The sequence below is a fragment of the Bufo bufo genome, chromosome 2 (genome assembly GCF_905171765.1).
Source record: "Bufo bufo chromosome 2, aBufBuf1.1, whole genome shotgun sequence".
Taxonomy (NCBI): Eukaryota; Metazoa; Chordata; class Amphibia; order Anura; family Bufonidae; genus Bufo; species Bufo bufo.
Window position 1 is genome coordinate 704,907,993 of NC_053390.1, and position 17,018 is coordinate 704,925,010.

Sequence of the window (17,018 nt, forward strand, 5' to 3'; positions counted from 1 at the left end):
TGGGGTTCCGGGTGGATTCTGCCACCCGCACGCTTTGTCTTCCGATGTCCAAAGTTCGGGCCATCCGCAGGGAGTTACGTCACACTCTCCGGTTGCCTCGTGTTTCTCTACGTCACTTGGCCCGTGTTTTGGGTCTGCTGTCTTCCTCAATTCAGGCGGTCTTCCCGGCCCCGCTTCACTACCGGGCGCTTCAGCGACTCAAGATTGCCCATCTTCAGACGGGGGCCTCCTACGGAGAGTCGGTGGTGCTGGATCAAGAGACCAGGGACGAACTGACGTGCTGGATCCACAATCTCGAAGCGTGAAATGGCAAGGCTATTGTGGGTCCTCAACCGGATGTGGTGATAGAATCGGACGCCAGCCTGCAGGGGTGGGGTGCTCGCTGCAATGGCGTGTCCACCGGAGGTCCATGGTCCACGTCAGAGACTTTTCTGCACATCAACGCATTGGAGCTACTGGCGGGTTCCTTTGCGATTCAGAGCTTCGTCGACGGCAAGGTCAGTGCTTGTATTCGACTCAGGATGGACAATGTGTCGGCCGTACGTTATGTGAACGCCATGGGCGGCACTCGGTCAGCAATGCTAACTCATCTAGCGAAGGAGTTCTGGTCCTACTGTCTGGACAGGGGAATCACAGTCGTGGCGGAATATATTCCAGGTCTTCTCAACGTCCACGCGGATTGGAGTTCACGCTACATCTTGGACTTCAGCGACTGGATGTTGGATTCTACGGTGTTCTCCTCCATCGAATCCCTTTGGGGCCCGTTCTCCTTGGACCTGTTTGCATCTCGTTGGAACGCCCAGCTACCCAGGTATTACAGTTGGAGGCCGGACCCTCGATCGGAGGCGGTGGACGCGTTGCTCCAGGATTGGTCAGGCGCCCTCTCGTACGCTTTTCCACCTTTTGCCTTGATACCTCGGGTACTTTCTCAGGTACGTCGTCAGCAGGCCGAATTAGTCCTAGTGGTCCCGTTTTGGCGCCCGCAGACTTGGTTTCCTCAGTTGATGGAATTGTTGATTGCGGACCCGTTTCTCCTTCCGACCCGACAGAATCTTCTTCAGGGCCCGGTGGGTCAGCACCATCCCCTCCTGTTGGACAACGCTCTTCGTCTCCTGGCGTGCAGGATCTCAGGGGTCGCTGGGACATCGCGGGAATATCGGAGACAACTAGATTCCTCTTGGAAAGTGCGTGGGCCCCCGGTACCATTCGGGCTTATCGGGCGGCCTGGGGAGTGTGGTCTTCTTGGTGCTTGGGACGGAACCTGGATCCCGTTTCGTCTCCTGTAGAGGATATTTTACGGTTTCTATCTTCCCTTTTTGAAGATGGCAAGGCCTATCGTACGATTAATTTGTACAGATCGGCCATTTCTTCCCGTCATCAAGGTTTTTCGGGCCTTCCGGCAGGTCAACATCCCCTGGTTCGCCGGTTGCTCAAGGGTTCTCGTCTTTCTAGGCCTCCTAGACCTCGGTTCTCCTCTTTGTGGGATGTTTCCTTGGTCATTGATTTCTTGACGCGTTGGCCGTCAAATCCGGATCTGTCCTTACGTCAGCTTTCAGCAAAGCTGGTTACGTTATTCTGCCTCGTTTCATGTAAGCGCGTGTCGGATGTCAGGGCCTTAGACTTTGACGCGGTCTCATTCACTCCTGAGGGGATTTCTTTTAATGTTTCTCGTCGTACCAAGATGAGCATTTCTACAGTGGCTTACCCGGCTTTTTCTGATTGTCCCGCGGTTTGCCCGGTTTCCTGTTTTAGGGAATACTTCTCACGGACGACACCCCTTAGGTCTAGGGACTCGCCACAGCTTTTTGTGTCCTTTCGCAGACCGTTTGCCCCGGTTACTAGTGTTACCCTTTCTCGCTGGGTCAAGTGGATTTTGTCCCTTGCGGGGATCGATACTTCCGTCTTTACCGCACATTCGGTGCGTGGGGCTTCCGCTACGTCTATGGCAGTTTCGGGAGCCCGTTTGGAAGATATTTTGAGACTAGCGGACTGGTCCAGAGCTTCTACGCTTAGGGATTTTTATTTTCGGCCTGGTCCTCATGCGTTTTCTTCAGTTATTTCTTAGCTTTAAACTAGCAATATGAAGCCTCCGTGTCTTGTTATAAAATTTAATGATTTTCCTAGTTTATGACGTAAAGTCATGATTTTATTAAAGACACGGAGGCGAATATTGCCCTCCCTAGTATATATTTTCTGTTTAGAGATGTATATATATTTGATAAGCAGTATATGCCATTTTATCTGTTATATTGCATTTCATTATGTCATTTTTTATCTATATGCTTACAGTTATTCTGGCTATGGTGCTGTTGATATTTTACAGTATTCTTTACTCTGAGATTACCATACTACTTGTGTTCCGTTTTCCCTAGGTTGATGCTCCTGTTCTGGGCGCAGGTCTATGCAGATCGTTACAACTCTGGTTCGCAGTTAAGGTCGTCTCCCGTTGGAGTGCACCGGTTCGGTAGTTCCCAGTGTCTGGATGTTCGGGATGTTTCGGTTGGACAAAGAAAGAGGAAGTGTTCCCTGAGGAAGGGCTACTTATGGACTTATGGAGGGAGGGGTTACCCTTAGGGGTGTTTCTTTTTTGTTACCATGGTTACTCTTCTTGCTGCTATGGATTTTAGTAAAGGAAGAGAAAGCAATATTCGCCTCCGTGTCTTTAATAAAATCATGACTTTACGTCATTAACTAGGAAAATCATTAAATTTCAAATCTTAAAAAATGTATTTACAAAATGATGCCATCATAAAATGGACATACGGTGAATGTTAATAAACTACGTTGTTATGTGAATTTATCTGGACTTAGGCCTCTTTCACACTAGCGATATAGATTGTGTCAGGATCTGTTTGGGAAAAAACTGATGGTTTTTGTATGCAAGTTCAATCAGTTTTGTCTGCGATTGCGTTCAATGTGTGCATTATTTCCTATGCAGATGCAAGCAGTTTTGATGTTTTTTTTAAGTGTGTGAAGAAAAACTAATCTACATTCACTAGCAACCGTCAGAAATAAATGCATTGCAACCGCCGAATGCCTTCTGTTTTTCACGCAAGCTCCAATTACTTCTATGGAGTCAGAGCTGCGTGAAAAAATGTCCAATATAGAACATGCTGCGATTTTTCCTAAACACAAAGATGATGTGTGAAAAATGTCAGGATCCAGTCCGGATGCTATGCGTTTACTACACGCATCGCATCCTGATGGAAAACATGCCCATGTGAAAGAGCCCTTAAAAGCAGAGAAATTCAGACTTTATTGTATAAATAAAAGTAAAATGCGTAAACCAAAATTTACCACATACATGAAGTATGATATGTCACACAAAACAAAAAAACAAAACTCAGAATCTCTTGGATAAGTAAAAGCATTCCAAAGTTATTACCACATAATGTGACACTTTAGATCTTAAAAATTAGGCTGGGTCCTAAAGGGGTGTAAACTGAAAAGTGCCACAAATAAGCATTTGCTCTTTTGTTAGGGGGATCACATTGTCCTGTGTAAACAGGGGATGTGCTGCTGACAATATGTAAACTGAATGGGGGAGAAATGACTGTAATCATCATCACTCGTTCCCCTGCACTGCTCGCATCAGGCAGTGTAAAAGACCCTTTAAATGAGCGATGATTGACTTATACTGGCTAATAACGAGCACTGATTAGTGATCTATAATAGGACCCTTAGATCAGTCTGCCACTTGGAATAAACTTCATATACACATTTGTTTCATAAAGCCAACAAGGCACATTTATAGCAGTAGAAGAAATGTCAAGTAGATGGTATTTATACATACACTGATCACACAAGCTTCCACCACAGATAAGACATAACATGAGAGCATTTTTTTTTTTATTTCTTTTTTTTCTTTCTAAAAACAGACCTATACATTTTAAAAATCTGCAGCAAAGAACATTCAACCAACACATTCAGACTGCAGTGCACCAGTTGTACCATTTTATTACAGAACATGTATTGCAGTGTATTTTCTCATGTCATAGTTTAATCCCAGAGTATACATTATACAGGAGTGTGGATGAAGCTATCACCTGCACAGCTGGATTTTCTTTAGGAGATCAATAAACAAACCACTTTTCACTTACTTATGTGAAGAGTGAAAATCCACTTTTATTAAAGTAAAGCTTAAGGGACTGAAGGCTTTGAGCATGCTGCGCTTTCACCAGCTTGACATATATGCTGGCAAAGCTCCCAGCGTACACACCAAACGTATCCATCGGGCTCAGACACCCTTTTTGTCTCCGTCAGGGTGGATTTTTAAAGTTTTTTTTACAATGGGTAATGAATGGGCTCAGATGCCGTCTGTACATAACAGAATGGTGTCTTGCTGCAAGTGCTCTTTTTCTTTGCAGCACCAGCACAGAGGGATTACACAGCTCCCAAGGAATGTCATTGAAATGGTATGTTCACACATGGCAGACCTGTTGCAGTAATTTCTGCAACTTAAAATCAGTTCCATTCCTCTGAATGGAATTGTTTGGATGGGAAGCGCATGGATTTCTGCAAGCCCCATTCAGATAAATGGGGTGTCACAGAGATTTCTGCAACTAATATGCTAAATGCAAATATACCCTAATGTGTAATGTCCCGTAGAATATAATGGTAGTTTAACACAGGACAATGTAACAAGCAACTGCTGAGAATGAACCAGACTTTCCCAATAATTGCCTGATCGTCAGAGGACGTGAACAGCATTTACATGCAGCAATCATCTCTTTTGTATAGAGGAAAGGGATTGCTCTTCTCCACAGAGTCTCATCATTTATGGGCAGCAGATCACTGTTCACACAGGAGGAATTGCCGTTCCAAAATTATTTTTTGTGCTGGCTGAAAGACATGATCAAAAGATGAATGTGCATCATATTGTTCATTGGGTGATCGGAAGGAACCTATACATCGCAACAATTGTTTCTATAAATGCTCATCCGATAACAGACCCAATGAGCAGTCAATGTAAAAGGACCTTAAGACACTCTTTGCAGCAGATCTCTGCACTGTGATCATCTCTGAGATGACCACAGACTATTCCCCTTGGGCTTGCACCTGTCGTTTGCAAGGATTTGTTTTTGCCGATGCTGCCATTTTCTGTTATATATCTATATCAGAAATGACAATTTGCCATTAGGAAAGTTAACACCATTAGTAATTCAAGTACACTTTTGCATATACACAATGGGGGACATTTATCAAAGCTAAAAGAAAAAGGGTTTTGTTGCCCGTAGCAACAAATCAGATTTCACCTTTCATTTTCCAAAAGAGCTATGAAAACTGAACGATGGAATTTTATTGGTTGCTATGAGCAACTAAGCCATTTTTCCTTTACATGAATTTTGATAAATCCCCCCGAGCAGGCTTTGGAGTGCTGACCGCCTATGGAGTGTAATAAGGAAATTTTAAGGATTGATTCATACAACCGTGCTTGGTCTAGGAAAGATAGTCCCTGTGTTACCCACATGTGGACCGACTGCGGCTTCCCTGATCCAAACAGGCTGCATCACAGTGATTTATGATGCAGTTAGTTCCTATCTGAATGTGGGTCTATTGTACTGTGCTCACATCCTCATCAGACAGGAACTGACTATGATGCAGTTAGTTTTAGTGGAGCCGCAGTCGATCCGGGAGATGCAAGTGACACACGGACAGCGTCTCCCAGACCAAGCCTGGTCGTGTGAATCCGCCATAAGACATTCAGACAAATCATTAGTTCATGTAACAGGTACATTTCTGCTTTACACACCATGTTAAACATGTATGTCACTGTGCCACCAGGTATTGATGAATTAACTAGGGCTTCAGTCACAAATTATACATCTACACCCCCCCCCCAATGCTCAAAGCAAAGGATCAGCGATTCAAGTCCGACAATAAAGATCAAATATGAACAGTGCTACAAATAGCGTGTACTCCCTGATACTACAAGTTGATTTTTTTTTTTTTGTACAAAACACAGGAAAGTGTCATATCAGAATAAAAAAAAAAACTGGTCTAGTTTAGTTGAGTGAACAATACACAAAACCCCCACATGCACGTGTACAAACAGCATCATGCAAATCTTCACTATTCCCTTTTACATAAACATAAATGCTGCCAGTGGGTGCCATCTGACCCTGTGGCATGATCCCTGCTAGCATGTTGTCGTGTAAAGCTCCTGCACATGCTTCTCTGTACACAATCAAGGGACATCATATTCTGGGGTTACCGCATGCCATCAATTGTGCCTTATGGATAGTACAGCGCCTTTGTGAGCATCGACACCACACATGGGATCTGTTTCTTTGCATGAAAATCTATTTGATTTGAGCAGGACTCAAATTCCAGCGCCACCATATGATTAACACATGTGAGGATCTGCACAAGTTCAAGTTGTTTGCCATGTAATTTGAGCATTTCACATAGTGACTGAATGAACCAGGAGCCATTCACTGTATTTCTCCAGGAATAATACCCTAGGAAGGAATATAATAAAACATGATGAACACTTACAAGTGACACGTGTATCATTCACAAAATATAAAAGCTGCCTTTACAGGGATGAGAGCATGGATATAAATGTGCAAAACTATTTTGGGGGGAGATTTATTAAAACTGGCTTATTTGCCCATAGCAACCAATCAGATTCCACCTTTCATTTTCCAAAGGAGCTGTGCAGAATGAAAGGTGGAGTCTGATTGGTTGCTATAAGCAACTAGGCCAGTTTTTCTTTACACCAGTTTTGATGAATCCCCCACACAGAGTATGTATACTAGAGCACGTTCACATCGGTGTTGGAGACTCCCTTCGGGATCTCCGTCACAGGGTTTGTCAAAAATAGCGGAGAAAAGGAAAAAAAAAAAAAAAAAAAAAAAAAAACCATGACATGCAAATTCAAAAGTATTCAGATTCAGGTGCTGGTTTGAATTAAAGTAGAATATGTTTCGTGGCACAAGCCCTTTTAATGATGCATTGTGCTTGACAGTTAAGTCTTCTGTCCAAAAAAAACAAAACAAAAAAAAAACAAACATGAAATTGCAAAGATCTTGTAGCTGTGATGGCTTACCTCCAGCACTCCAGCTGTGGTAAAACCACAACACCCAATATGCACACTCTCAGAACTGCATAGAAATGAATGGAGCATGCTGGGAGTCGTGGTATCACCACAGCTGGAGTGCCGGAGGTTAGCCATCACTGGTCTAGTGTTTTAGGCTGGGTTCAGACCTGAGCGTATTTGATATGCGCGTTTAACGCGCGTTTTTGTCGCGCGTTTTTTGCAATAGTAAACGCGCGTTTGTGTGATTGACTGCAGTGTCCTATGGCCACAAACGCGCGTCAAAACGCCCCAAAGAAGCTCAAGAACTTGTTTGAGCGTAGGGCGTTTTTCAGCGCGTAAAACGCTCAAGTGAGAACCAGGGCCATAGGGAAGCATTGGTTTTCATGTGTTGAGCGTTTTACAGCGCGTTTGAACGCGCTGTAAAACGCTCAAGTGTGAACCCAGCCTTAAACATTATTCAGTGTACCACTAATTAAAGGTGTTGATATCACCTCTTCTCTATTCCCTTACTACGTACGAGAGAAGCAATGAGCATGAGCATCTCCTTGCTCTGATGCTCCCCTTTGCCTTGCTGGGTATCTCCCAGAAATATGAAAATGTGCGGCAATAATGAAATCAAATATTATAACCAAGCTTTTGCTGAGGGGTGTGCATACAAGACTATGGCACACTTCCTATATATATTTTTTTCATCAAAATGATCCACCTTTCTTGTATTTAATTTTCTTAGTTAACACGGTAAAGGATGTCTGGAATGACCTATTGCTACTTCAGGCCATCTCACAATGTTGTGTAGGCTTTTTATATCTAAAGGACACTTTTATGGAAAACTTAGATACCTGGGACTGTTGAATAGGCATAAAGAAAGTCAGCTTCAACTGGGATCCTATATGTTTCTTCAGATGGTGCACTACCACTGTCAGATTCAACCGTTTCAATTCCTGGGTCAAGGTCAGTACCTCTGCAAGCCTTTAGGGGAACAGAATGTAAAATGTCAAGGAATTTTCATAGACGTTATATTGTGGGTATTAAATGGCCCTTAAGGTCCATTCACACGTCCGCAACTGTTTTGCGGATCCGCAAAATACGGCCACGTGCATTCCACATTTTGCGGACCTCACACGGCCGGCACTGATAGAAATGCCTATTCTTGTCCATGGCTGCGGACAAGGATAGGACATGTTCTATTTTTTTGCGGGGCCACAGAATGGAAGTGCGGATGCAGACAGCACAAGGTGTGCTGTCCACATCTTTTGCAGCCCCATTGAAAATGAATGGGTCCGCAATTTTGTGGAACGGATGTGGACCCATTATGCGAACGTCTGAATGGACCCTTAGGGGAAGTATATACAGTACAAAGTTACCTGGATGAAGAATAACTTTGGCTTGCCCACTAAGGATTTGCATCGGTCACCACGAAACAGATTTGTCAGACTCTTAATAGGCAGACAGTCGTCCACTCCATACAGCTTACCGTCTTCTCCGTGACTCAGAAGTGCACACACAAAGGAGCTTCTTTTGCTGTGGTCATCCTCCGACACTGCACAGTAAATAAGAATATACCATTAAATAATCAAAATAACCACAATGTATACACAAAATTTATATATCTCATGAGTAGTAAAATTCATTTGATCAAAGAGTTAAGCTGTTATCTTGTGTGACAGTGGTGCACAGGGGGAGTGATGGAGCTGGAACCCAGCCACTCCGAGGGGTCTAAAAAAATAGAACAGCAAAGGTGGACAACCCCTTTAAAATTAATAGCCTGTTTAATACGTGGGAAGCCGACTCCAGGCCAGCTGTTTGAAGGGAGAGTGGTACTCTGCAGCCATGGCTTTATGATATACCGTGTTTCTCCGAAAATAAGACAGGGTCTTATATTATTTTTTTCTCAGAAATAAGGGTTAGGGCTTATTACTGGGGTAGGGCTTATTTTGGCTCCATGAACATTTTATATAGACACATGGCAATTACAGAACAGTCCCTGGACAGTGTTTATATTAAATATGACTATAACCCCCCTCATCCATAGCAATGCACCCATATACTGCAGTACATGGGTGCATTCCTATGGATGAGGGGGGTTATAGTCATATTTGCCACACATTTTTCATTCTGGTACCGTATATTGCCCCTGAGCTGTCCTTACCCAAGGGACCTAGGCAACAATCTACTGTACAAGGGAGCGCAGATACGGCACGGGAGAGATGTAGGGAGCTCCTCCAGGCAGCAGAGAGGAGAAGGAGATCCTCCTGCTGCCTTCTTTATGTAAGTAAGAACGTGCAGGCTGGCGGCAGTACAGGGCATACAGAGAAGCCGCCAGCCCGCACAACGTCAAAGTGAAGGAAAGAGCGGGCTGCCGGCATAATTTAGCATTTAGTGAAGCCGCCAGCCCGCCCGTCAGGTGCGGCTTAGTGCCGCGATGTATGCGCAGGCTGGCGGCTGCACTGAAGGTTATTTAAAGGAGCCTGCGCTGCCTGCCTGCCCAGTTTCATGGCAGCTCAGGAGCCATTAGAGAGCACTCCCGAGCTGCTGCAGCCCACACATTTCCCCCACCTTCCCTTTATATAAAATAAAATACAGCTGTATCTAGGGCTTATTTTTGGAGTAGATAGAATAGCGCTAGGGCTTATTATCGGGGTAGGGCTTATTTTTGGGGAAACACTACCAGAACTTTTTGTGTAATGGCGACTTAGAAAGTTCACAAACAGACCAGAGGAGGCGATTGGTGTAGATCATCATTAACTACAGAAGCCCGAATGATTCAAAGTCTCCAAAACGTGAAATTTAAAGGCACATCTTCTGTACATATATTGATATTATTTCCAATATTGCATCTTTATTATATGGATTATTTGCTATGTACTTAGATGTGTGTTATATTCAAGCCAAGGGTTAGGCCCCATTCACACGTCCGCAATTTCGTTCCGCATTTTGCGGACCGGAATTGCGGATCCATTCATTTCTATGGGCCGCACGATGTGCGACCCGGCTCCAGAAATGCGGACCCGCACTTCCGGGTCCGCATTTCCGTTCCCGAAAAAAATAGAACATGTCCTATTGCAGACAAAAATAGACAGAATACATGCTGTCACTTTTCATCTATATTTGATTGAGAGCTGGATTCTCTTTCTTACTAGGGTGTATTTACACAGCCAGGTGCACCCCGCATCGGGGACCCATTGACTTCGACGGGTCCACGATCTGCATGTTACGGCCAAAGATAGGTCATAACCTATTTTTTGTGGCATGTCACTGGAAGTCCTTCCAGGTCCGTGCGGCTTCGCCACAACATGTGGAGCGCGTACCCACGAAGTCAATGGGTCAGCAGTGCGATGAGGGGTGCAGACAACCTGTGTCCGTGTTTTGCGGATCTGCGGTTTGTGGTCCGCAAAACGAGGCATGGCTGTGTGAATACACCTTTAACCTGAACTGCTGGGGAGAAAAGCTCACTATGCGGCTGTTCAGCTTGACTGACAGGTCTTTCCCTATTTGCATATCGAAAAAGATACCTATAACAGTAATAAAAAGTCAATGAAAACGAGCATAAAATGGCGCACCACTTGCCTTTTTTAAGACGCCCATAAATATCAGCACACTTTTGGTCATTATAAACATCGACCTTGTAGCCTAAAGATTTGAAAGTGTTATACAGCCTGTTCGCATCCAAATCTGTCCCATTCCGCATTCCCATTCCTAGAGACAAAACATTTTAGCTTAAAAAACATCTTACAGCAGTGGAAATAAAGGATCACACACATACACACACAAATAATAATAATAATAATAAAAAAAAAAAAAAAAGTACTGTAGAGCGAAGAGCGCTTCGGAATACTACTGTATAGAGTTCCGTCTTCATACAGTATTAGAATGTACGGGCTCCGATGAGCCAAAGTAAAGAGGACCTTTCACGTTTTTTTTTATTGTAGATAAATACCTTTACTTGTGCGGCACGGCCAGGGAGAAGGAGACTCCCATTGAGAAACCCCGGCATCTCCTCCTCCCTGTACCGATGCTCAGTATTAATATACTGAGCGGGAAAAATACAGGGGGCACAGGAGATATATATATATATATATAATATAAATAAAAAAAAAGGAAAGGAAAACACATTCAGGGTGGCAGCATTAGCCGGGGTACCCTGCAAGTAAAGGTTTTTATCTAGGGCGTGGCTTGCCAGGCATGTGAGCGGACGTGATCTCCGGAGCTCCTGCACTACCCCGAACGTTTATCCGCTTAATATACCAGTTTACCGCTACTATTTCGGGAAGCCAGCGATCAGAACGACGGCAGTACTCTCGGCAGTGATTCCGATACCCTTAGCAACTTTCCAGCGGCTATTATGTCCAGACGAGGGGCCGGGAAAGGAGCCAGCAAGGCCTCACAAGATGGCGTCGGGAGCGCCACACCGCGACGCAAAGACCGAGTGGTGGATATGCAGCAGGAGGTGGCTGAAAGGCTGAGCCAATTTGCGCACACACCGGAGCTTCTCAGGGAGAGTGACATCTCCGACACCGGGCGCAGAAAGGCCTCCTTGGCTGGAACGGGACGAGATTCTGAGGGGGAAGGGCCGTAAGAAGTGATGGGCCTGAAACAACACCCTAACAGATTTGCCGCTATCCAGGATCAAGATGGAGCTGAAGATTCTGATGCAAGGTACTCAGATGTGGAAGAGCCCACTATAAAGGACGTTCTTCAGGCCATTTCTAAGTGGGGCAAATCACTTACCATCCTGACCATGCAAGTGGGGGCTATCAAGGAGGACATCTCCATTGTCAGACATGATATTAGGAAGCTGGCTGACCGCACGACGTCCCTGGAGGACCGGGTGGGAGATATGGAAGATGAGGTGCACCCGCTAAAAAGAGAAACAGCGGAGCATTCTCGTAGGCTTGATATTATCTCTGCCAAACAAGACGACATGGAAAACCGCCTGAGGCGCAATAATGTGCGCTTGGTGGGTGTGCCTGAAAAGGTGGAGGGCCCCAATCCCACCGAGTTTTTTGAAAAATGGCTCAAAGATCAGTTTGGAGAGGGCGTACTATCTCCTCTATTTGCTATAGAACGGGCACACAGAGTACCGTCGCGGCCATTGCCACCAGGGGCGCCACCAAGACCCGTCCTGATGAAAGTGCTACACTACAGGGATAGGGATTCTATTCTACGCAAGGCCAGGGATCTGCCTGATATCTCCATAGATGGCCACAGGATCTCGTTTTTCACTGATTTCTCGATGGAAGTCCAGAAAAAGCATGCTCGTTTCCTGGATGTAAAGCGACGACTGCGAGTACTTGGAGCATCGTACTCAATGCTGTATCCGGCGAAGCTTAGAATAGTGGCTCTTGGAACCACAAGCTTCTTTGAAGACCCAAAAGAGGCATCCAGATGGCTAGATCGGCATGAGCGACAGATCCGGGAGGAAGGAAATCAAGGCGACTGAGCGGTCCTCTTGGAAGAAGGGACATTGTGCCCTCTGGAGGGTGAATATGTTCTGTGTAGTAATGCAGAGCTAAATCTTGCTAAGTTTTGTTATCCGTTTTACTTGTTGTATATGGCTTAGTAAGAGGTCCAGATGCTTGTGCGCAGTAATAAGCTGAAAAGTGATGATACCAAAGTCTATTTTTTCAACTATAATTGGGGTTAGTGCAGGAAAATTACCCAGTTTTATACGTTCTAATTACCTGACAGGTTGTGAGTGTACCTGGCGTAATACAGAAGCTTCTGATTACGCCAGACATCACGGGTTGGGAGGCCAGCTCTGCTGATAGATATTAGGATTACCCACGGGCCTTAATATTAAGGTGTATTAGTGGGGTCTGTCAGGAGGCGAGACTTCCAGGGTGAGTTAGGTAATGAGGGAGGAGTTTTTCAGGGATGGGGTGGGAACAGGGAAGTTAGGGAAGGGGGGTTCTAGGTTCATAGGCGCGGTCCAAGGAAGACAGATAATGAAGAAATGTAATTTAGAGTATCCGGTACATGTATGGGATCTCAGGTTTGAACATGGCTAATCCAGTAAATTTCCTGAGCTGGAACGTTAGAGGGGTTAAAGATGCTAACAAAAGGAAGGCAGTAATGGAAATGGTAAAGTCATATCATCCTGTAATCTGCTGTCTACAGGAGACGCATCTCCTTCCGGAGCAATCCCACTTGTTATCTCCTAGATGGGCGTCTCAATGTTATCATTCTACTTACTCCTCATATGCAAGAGGGGTAAGTGTTTTGATTCATAGGCAGCTGAGTTTTAGCTGCATAGATAAGAGGATTGATCCGAATGGAGGATATGTCTTCTTATATGGTACACTCTTTAATGTTCAATGTATTATCTGTGGGGTATATATATACCACCGCCATATTCCCCAACTGCCCTTAAAAAACTGATAACCTTTTTGTCAGACTATCCCGATGTACCTGCACTGATTTTGGGAGACTTTAATAATGTGATATGTACGGAATGGGATAGGATGTCGACCTCTGCTGTTCAATTAAGAGGGCAACCTACACCATTTGGGAGACTTCTGGAGGAAGCATCACTGTTAGATTTCTGGAGGCTGCGCAATCCTTCTGTGCGGAATTATTCCTGTTGTTCTAGTACCTATCAGACACTGTCTAGAATAGATCTAGCACTGGGGAATGAAGCGATGGGGTGCCGTATCTGCAATATTGAGTATTTACCCAGGAAAATTTCTGACCACTCCCCCATTTTGGTATCTGCTAATTTCCTCACCCATCTAAACAGTGGGAGACCATTGTGGAAGTTTAATCCGTTTTGGCTGTCAGTGTTACCTACGGTTTCAAACATTGGGACGGCGCTAACGGAATTTTTTACCATTAACCTTCCGGGAACTTCCCCACTGATAGTGTGGGATGCCATGAAGGCATTTTTGCGAGGAATACTGATTGCGGAGGTCAATAAAAAACGAAATGAGTCTCGAATAACGATAAGGAATTTAGAGCGATTATTGGTGGATGCGGAAATCCAATATGTTAGGCAGCCCACGGAATTAACATAGAGAACAGTGGCAGGAAGCGCAACACAAACTAAATGACAAGATTCTCCTCAGGGCAAAGAACAAACGTTTCTTCCAGAAACAATCATTTTATGAAGAAGGGGAAAGAACAGGTAGACTGCTATCACTACTCTCAAGAGCGCAGCAGCCTTCTGCATATATCGCTGCTCTTTGCGATAATGAGGGGACTGTTTGTGCTGCTCAAGATAGGGTGGTGGAAATTATGCATACATTCTATGCGTCCCTTTATGAGTCCAAAACTAATGCAGGTGAGACAGAAATTGCAGGTTTCTTGGATGGGATACAGCTTCCCACGTTAGGGGCTGATCAAGTGTTAGCCTTGGATGGACCCATTACAACTACAGAGCTAGAAAGGGCCCTGAGTGAGATGGCAAATACCAAGGCCCCGGGGAGTGATGGATTACCTGCAGAAATATTTAAAACATTTGCCCCTATTCTGCTCCCCCAGTTGTTGAAAGTGTTCCAGGAAGCGCAGAGTCAGGGCGGTTTGCCGCTTAGTATGAATGAGGCGATCATAGTCGTCATCCCTAAGCAGGGCAAGGACCCTTTGTTAGCTGAATCATATCGGCCTATTTCACTATTGCAGGTGGACGTGAAGTTATTAGCTAAAGTGTTAGCGAATAGGCTTAATACTGTGATCACGTCACTAATACATACGGATCAGGCTGGATTCATGCCAAATATGGCGACGGCTGTTAATATCAGACGCCTTTTCTTGAATATACAAGCGGGCCGATTCCATGGGTTGAATGCGGCGGTCGCGTCTCTAGACGCGGCCAAGGCATTTGACAGTGTGGAGTGGGTTTACTTATGGGCCGTACTCAGGAGGATGGGCTTTGGGTCTGTCTTTATCCAATGGATCAAGCTCTTATATAAAATCCCTACTGCTAGAATCAGGGTTAATGGAGCTCTTTCTCACTCCTTTCCATTGTATAGGGGAACAAGGCCCTATAAAAATGATTTTAATGCCACAGCTCCTATATTTGCTACATAATGCGCCTATATGGGTGCCTGCCCGATTTTTTGCCACAGTCAATGCTATATTTCGGGACCTGATATGGAAGAGAGGAGTTCCACATATTAAGCTAGCCACGCTGCGTAGACCAAAGACGGATGGGGGACTGGGGGTTCCAGATCCGTGGATTTATTATTTAGCTGCCCAACTTCAACAATTGCGGGGATGGAATTAATACAGCTGGAAGAATAGTGCGTCACTATGTTAAGGGCAAGAATCTAATGACGGCATTAGAAGATGGATCACTGGATAGACTGGGCAGTGATATTCCGATACTTCGGGTGATTCATAAGGTCTGGTGGAAAGGCAAGACAATAGCTGGGGTGCAGGGTTATACCAGGTTTACCGCAATTTGGCCCAATCTTATGTATACAGAACTACACAAAGTGTCTGATGTTCAGGTCTGGGGTAGGTACGGTCTCACCTACATGCATCAGCTGTATGAGGGGAATACTCTGAAAGAATATGCTCACCTACAAAGGGAATTTCAGCTCCCACATTCCCAATTTTACTTATACTTGCAGATACGGCACGCTATACGCGCCCAGGATGCGGCTGGGGGGGTTGCGCCGGCCTCCAGAAATCCGATGATTGATTTAGCAAGCTCAGGGGGATCCACCAGTGGGGTCATATCACTGCATTATAGCAGTCTTATGGAAATGCAGATTAAAAAGCAACCTCTTCGGTTGTACGAAAAATGGCGGGGGGATATCGAAGACTTGTCAGAGGAGCAATGGCATACAGTTCTGGAGGGGTTCACAGATGTTGCGGTTGGTGAATCGCACAGAATGTCACAATTACTGCTGTTACATAAAGTTTATCGGACGCCTGTCCTTTTGAGGAAAATGGGGTACAGGTCAGATGACGTGTGTCCCAGATGTGGTACACCCAATGCTACGCTGATACACCTTATGTGGAACTGCCCCAGGCTGAGGAGATATTGGGAGGACATAATAGATCTAATACGGAAAGTGTTTGAGACAAGAGTAGAGGCAGATGCCAGATTATGTGTATTAGGCTGTACTGAGTCTGTACAACTAGCTGCTGAGCAGAAATTAGCGATTACCCGCATAATATATCAAGCAAGAAAGGTGATTGCATACCATTGGGTGGATCATGATCCTCCAGAGGTGGGAGAACTTGTTCGTAAGGTTCACACACTGTTGCAAATGGAAAAATTTGTATACCAGAAGAGGAATAACAGTAAAAAATATGAGAAGATCTGGGGACGATGGAGGCAATACCACAATATGGTAGATTAATGGTGTTTAAGTAGATATTGGAATTCGCATCGCCCCGGCTTTACTTATGTTTTTTGTATTCATGTTCTTAAAGACCGCACGCGGGATGTATGGGTGTTATTGTTCACCGGGGGGGCATGAGGGCTGGATGCTGTAAGAAGGAGTGGGGTGTAGTCTATTGGGCGGAGGGGTGGTATATATGCTTTGCTATGCTGCCGTGGAATGTACTGATGTATTCGAAATACTGACATATGATTTGTGCTTAAGGAATAGATATCGGATGTCCAGCTGTACTGTATAATTATTGCATTTCAATACCGAACTCTTTTTGGAGAGGAATTTTGGAAATGTTTTCCTTGGATCTAGGTCGCTTGGGTATGGGGAGGGGGAGAGGGGGGGATGCTCTGTTTGTTTTATAAAATGTTTTGAAAAACTCAATAAAAACAATCTGATTTAACCCCTTAAGGACGCATGACGTACCGGTACGGCATGTTTCCCGAGTCCTTAAGGACCCATGACGTACCGGTACGTCATGTGTTGTTCCGATCACTGCCGTGCGGCTGGCAGTGATCGGAACCTGGTGCCTGCTCAAATCATTGAGCAGGCACCTCGGCTAAATGCGCGGGGGGGTCCCGTGACCCCCCCATGTCGGCGATCGCAACAAACCGCAGGTCAATTCAGACCTGCGGTTT

The 17,018-nt window shown here is 45.0% G+C and overlaps 1 protein-coding gene across 1 annotated transcript in view; it reads right to left on the reverse strand.

Annotated features, from left to right (window-relative positions):
- Window positions 1-3,980: 3,980 nt before the first annotated feature.
- LOC120990143 (caspase-3-like) overlaps window positions 3,981-17,018 on the reverse strand; it is a 43,054-nt gene continuing 30,016 nt past the window's right edge. Inside the window, exons 4-7 of the mRNA XM_040418724.1 lie at window positions 10,610-10,738; window positions 8,407-8,582; window positions 7,882-8,011; window positions 3,981-6,461 (exon numbers count right to left, since the gene is read on the reverse strand). Coding sequence (XP_040274658.1) covers window positions 6,235-6,461; window positions 7,882-8,011; window positions 8,407-8,582; window positions 10,610-10,738 — 662 coding nt within the window. The 3' untranslated portion in view covers window positions 3,981-6,234. The remainder of the gene's footprint in view (window positions 6,462-7,881; window positions 8,012-8,406; window positions 8,583-10,609; window positions 10,739-17,018) is intronic.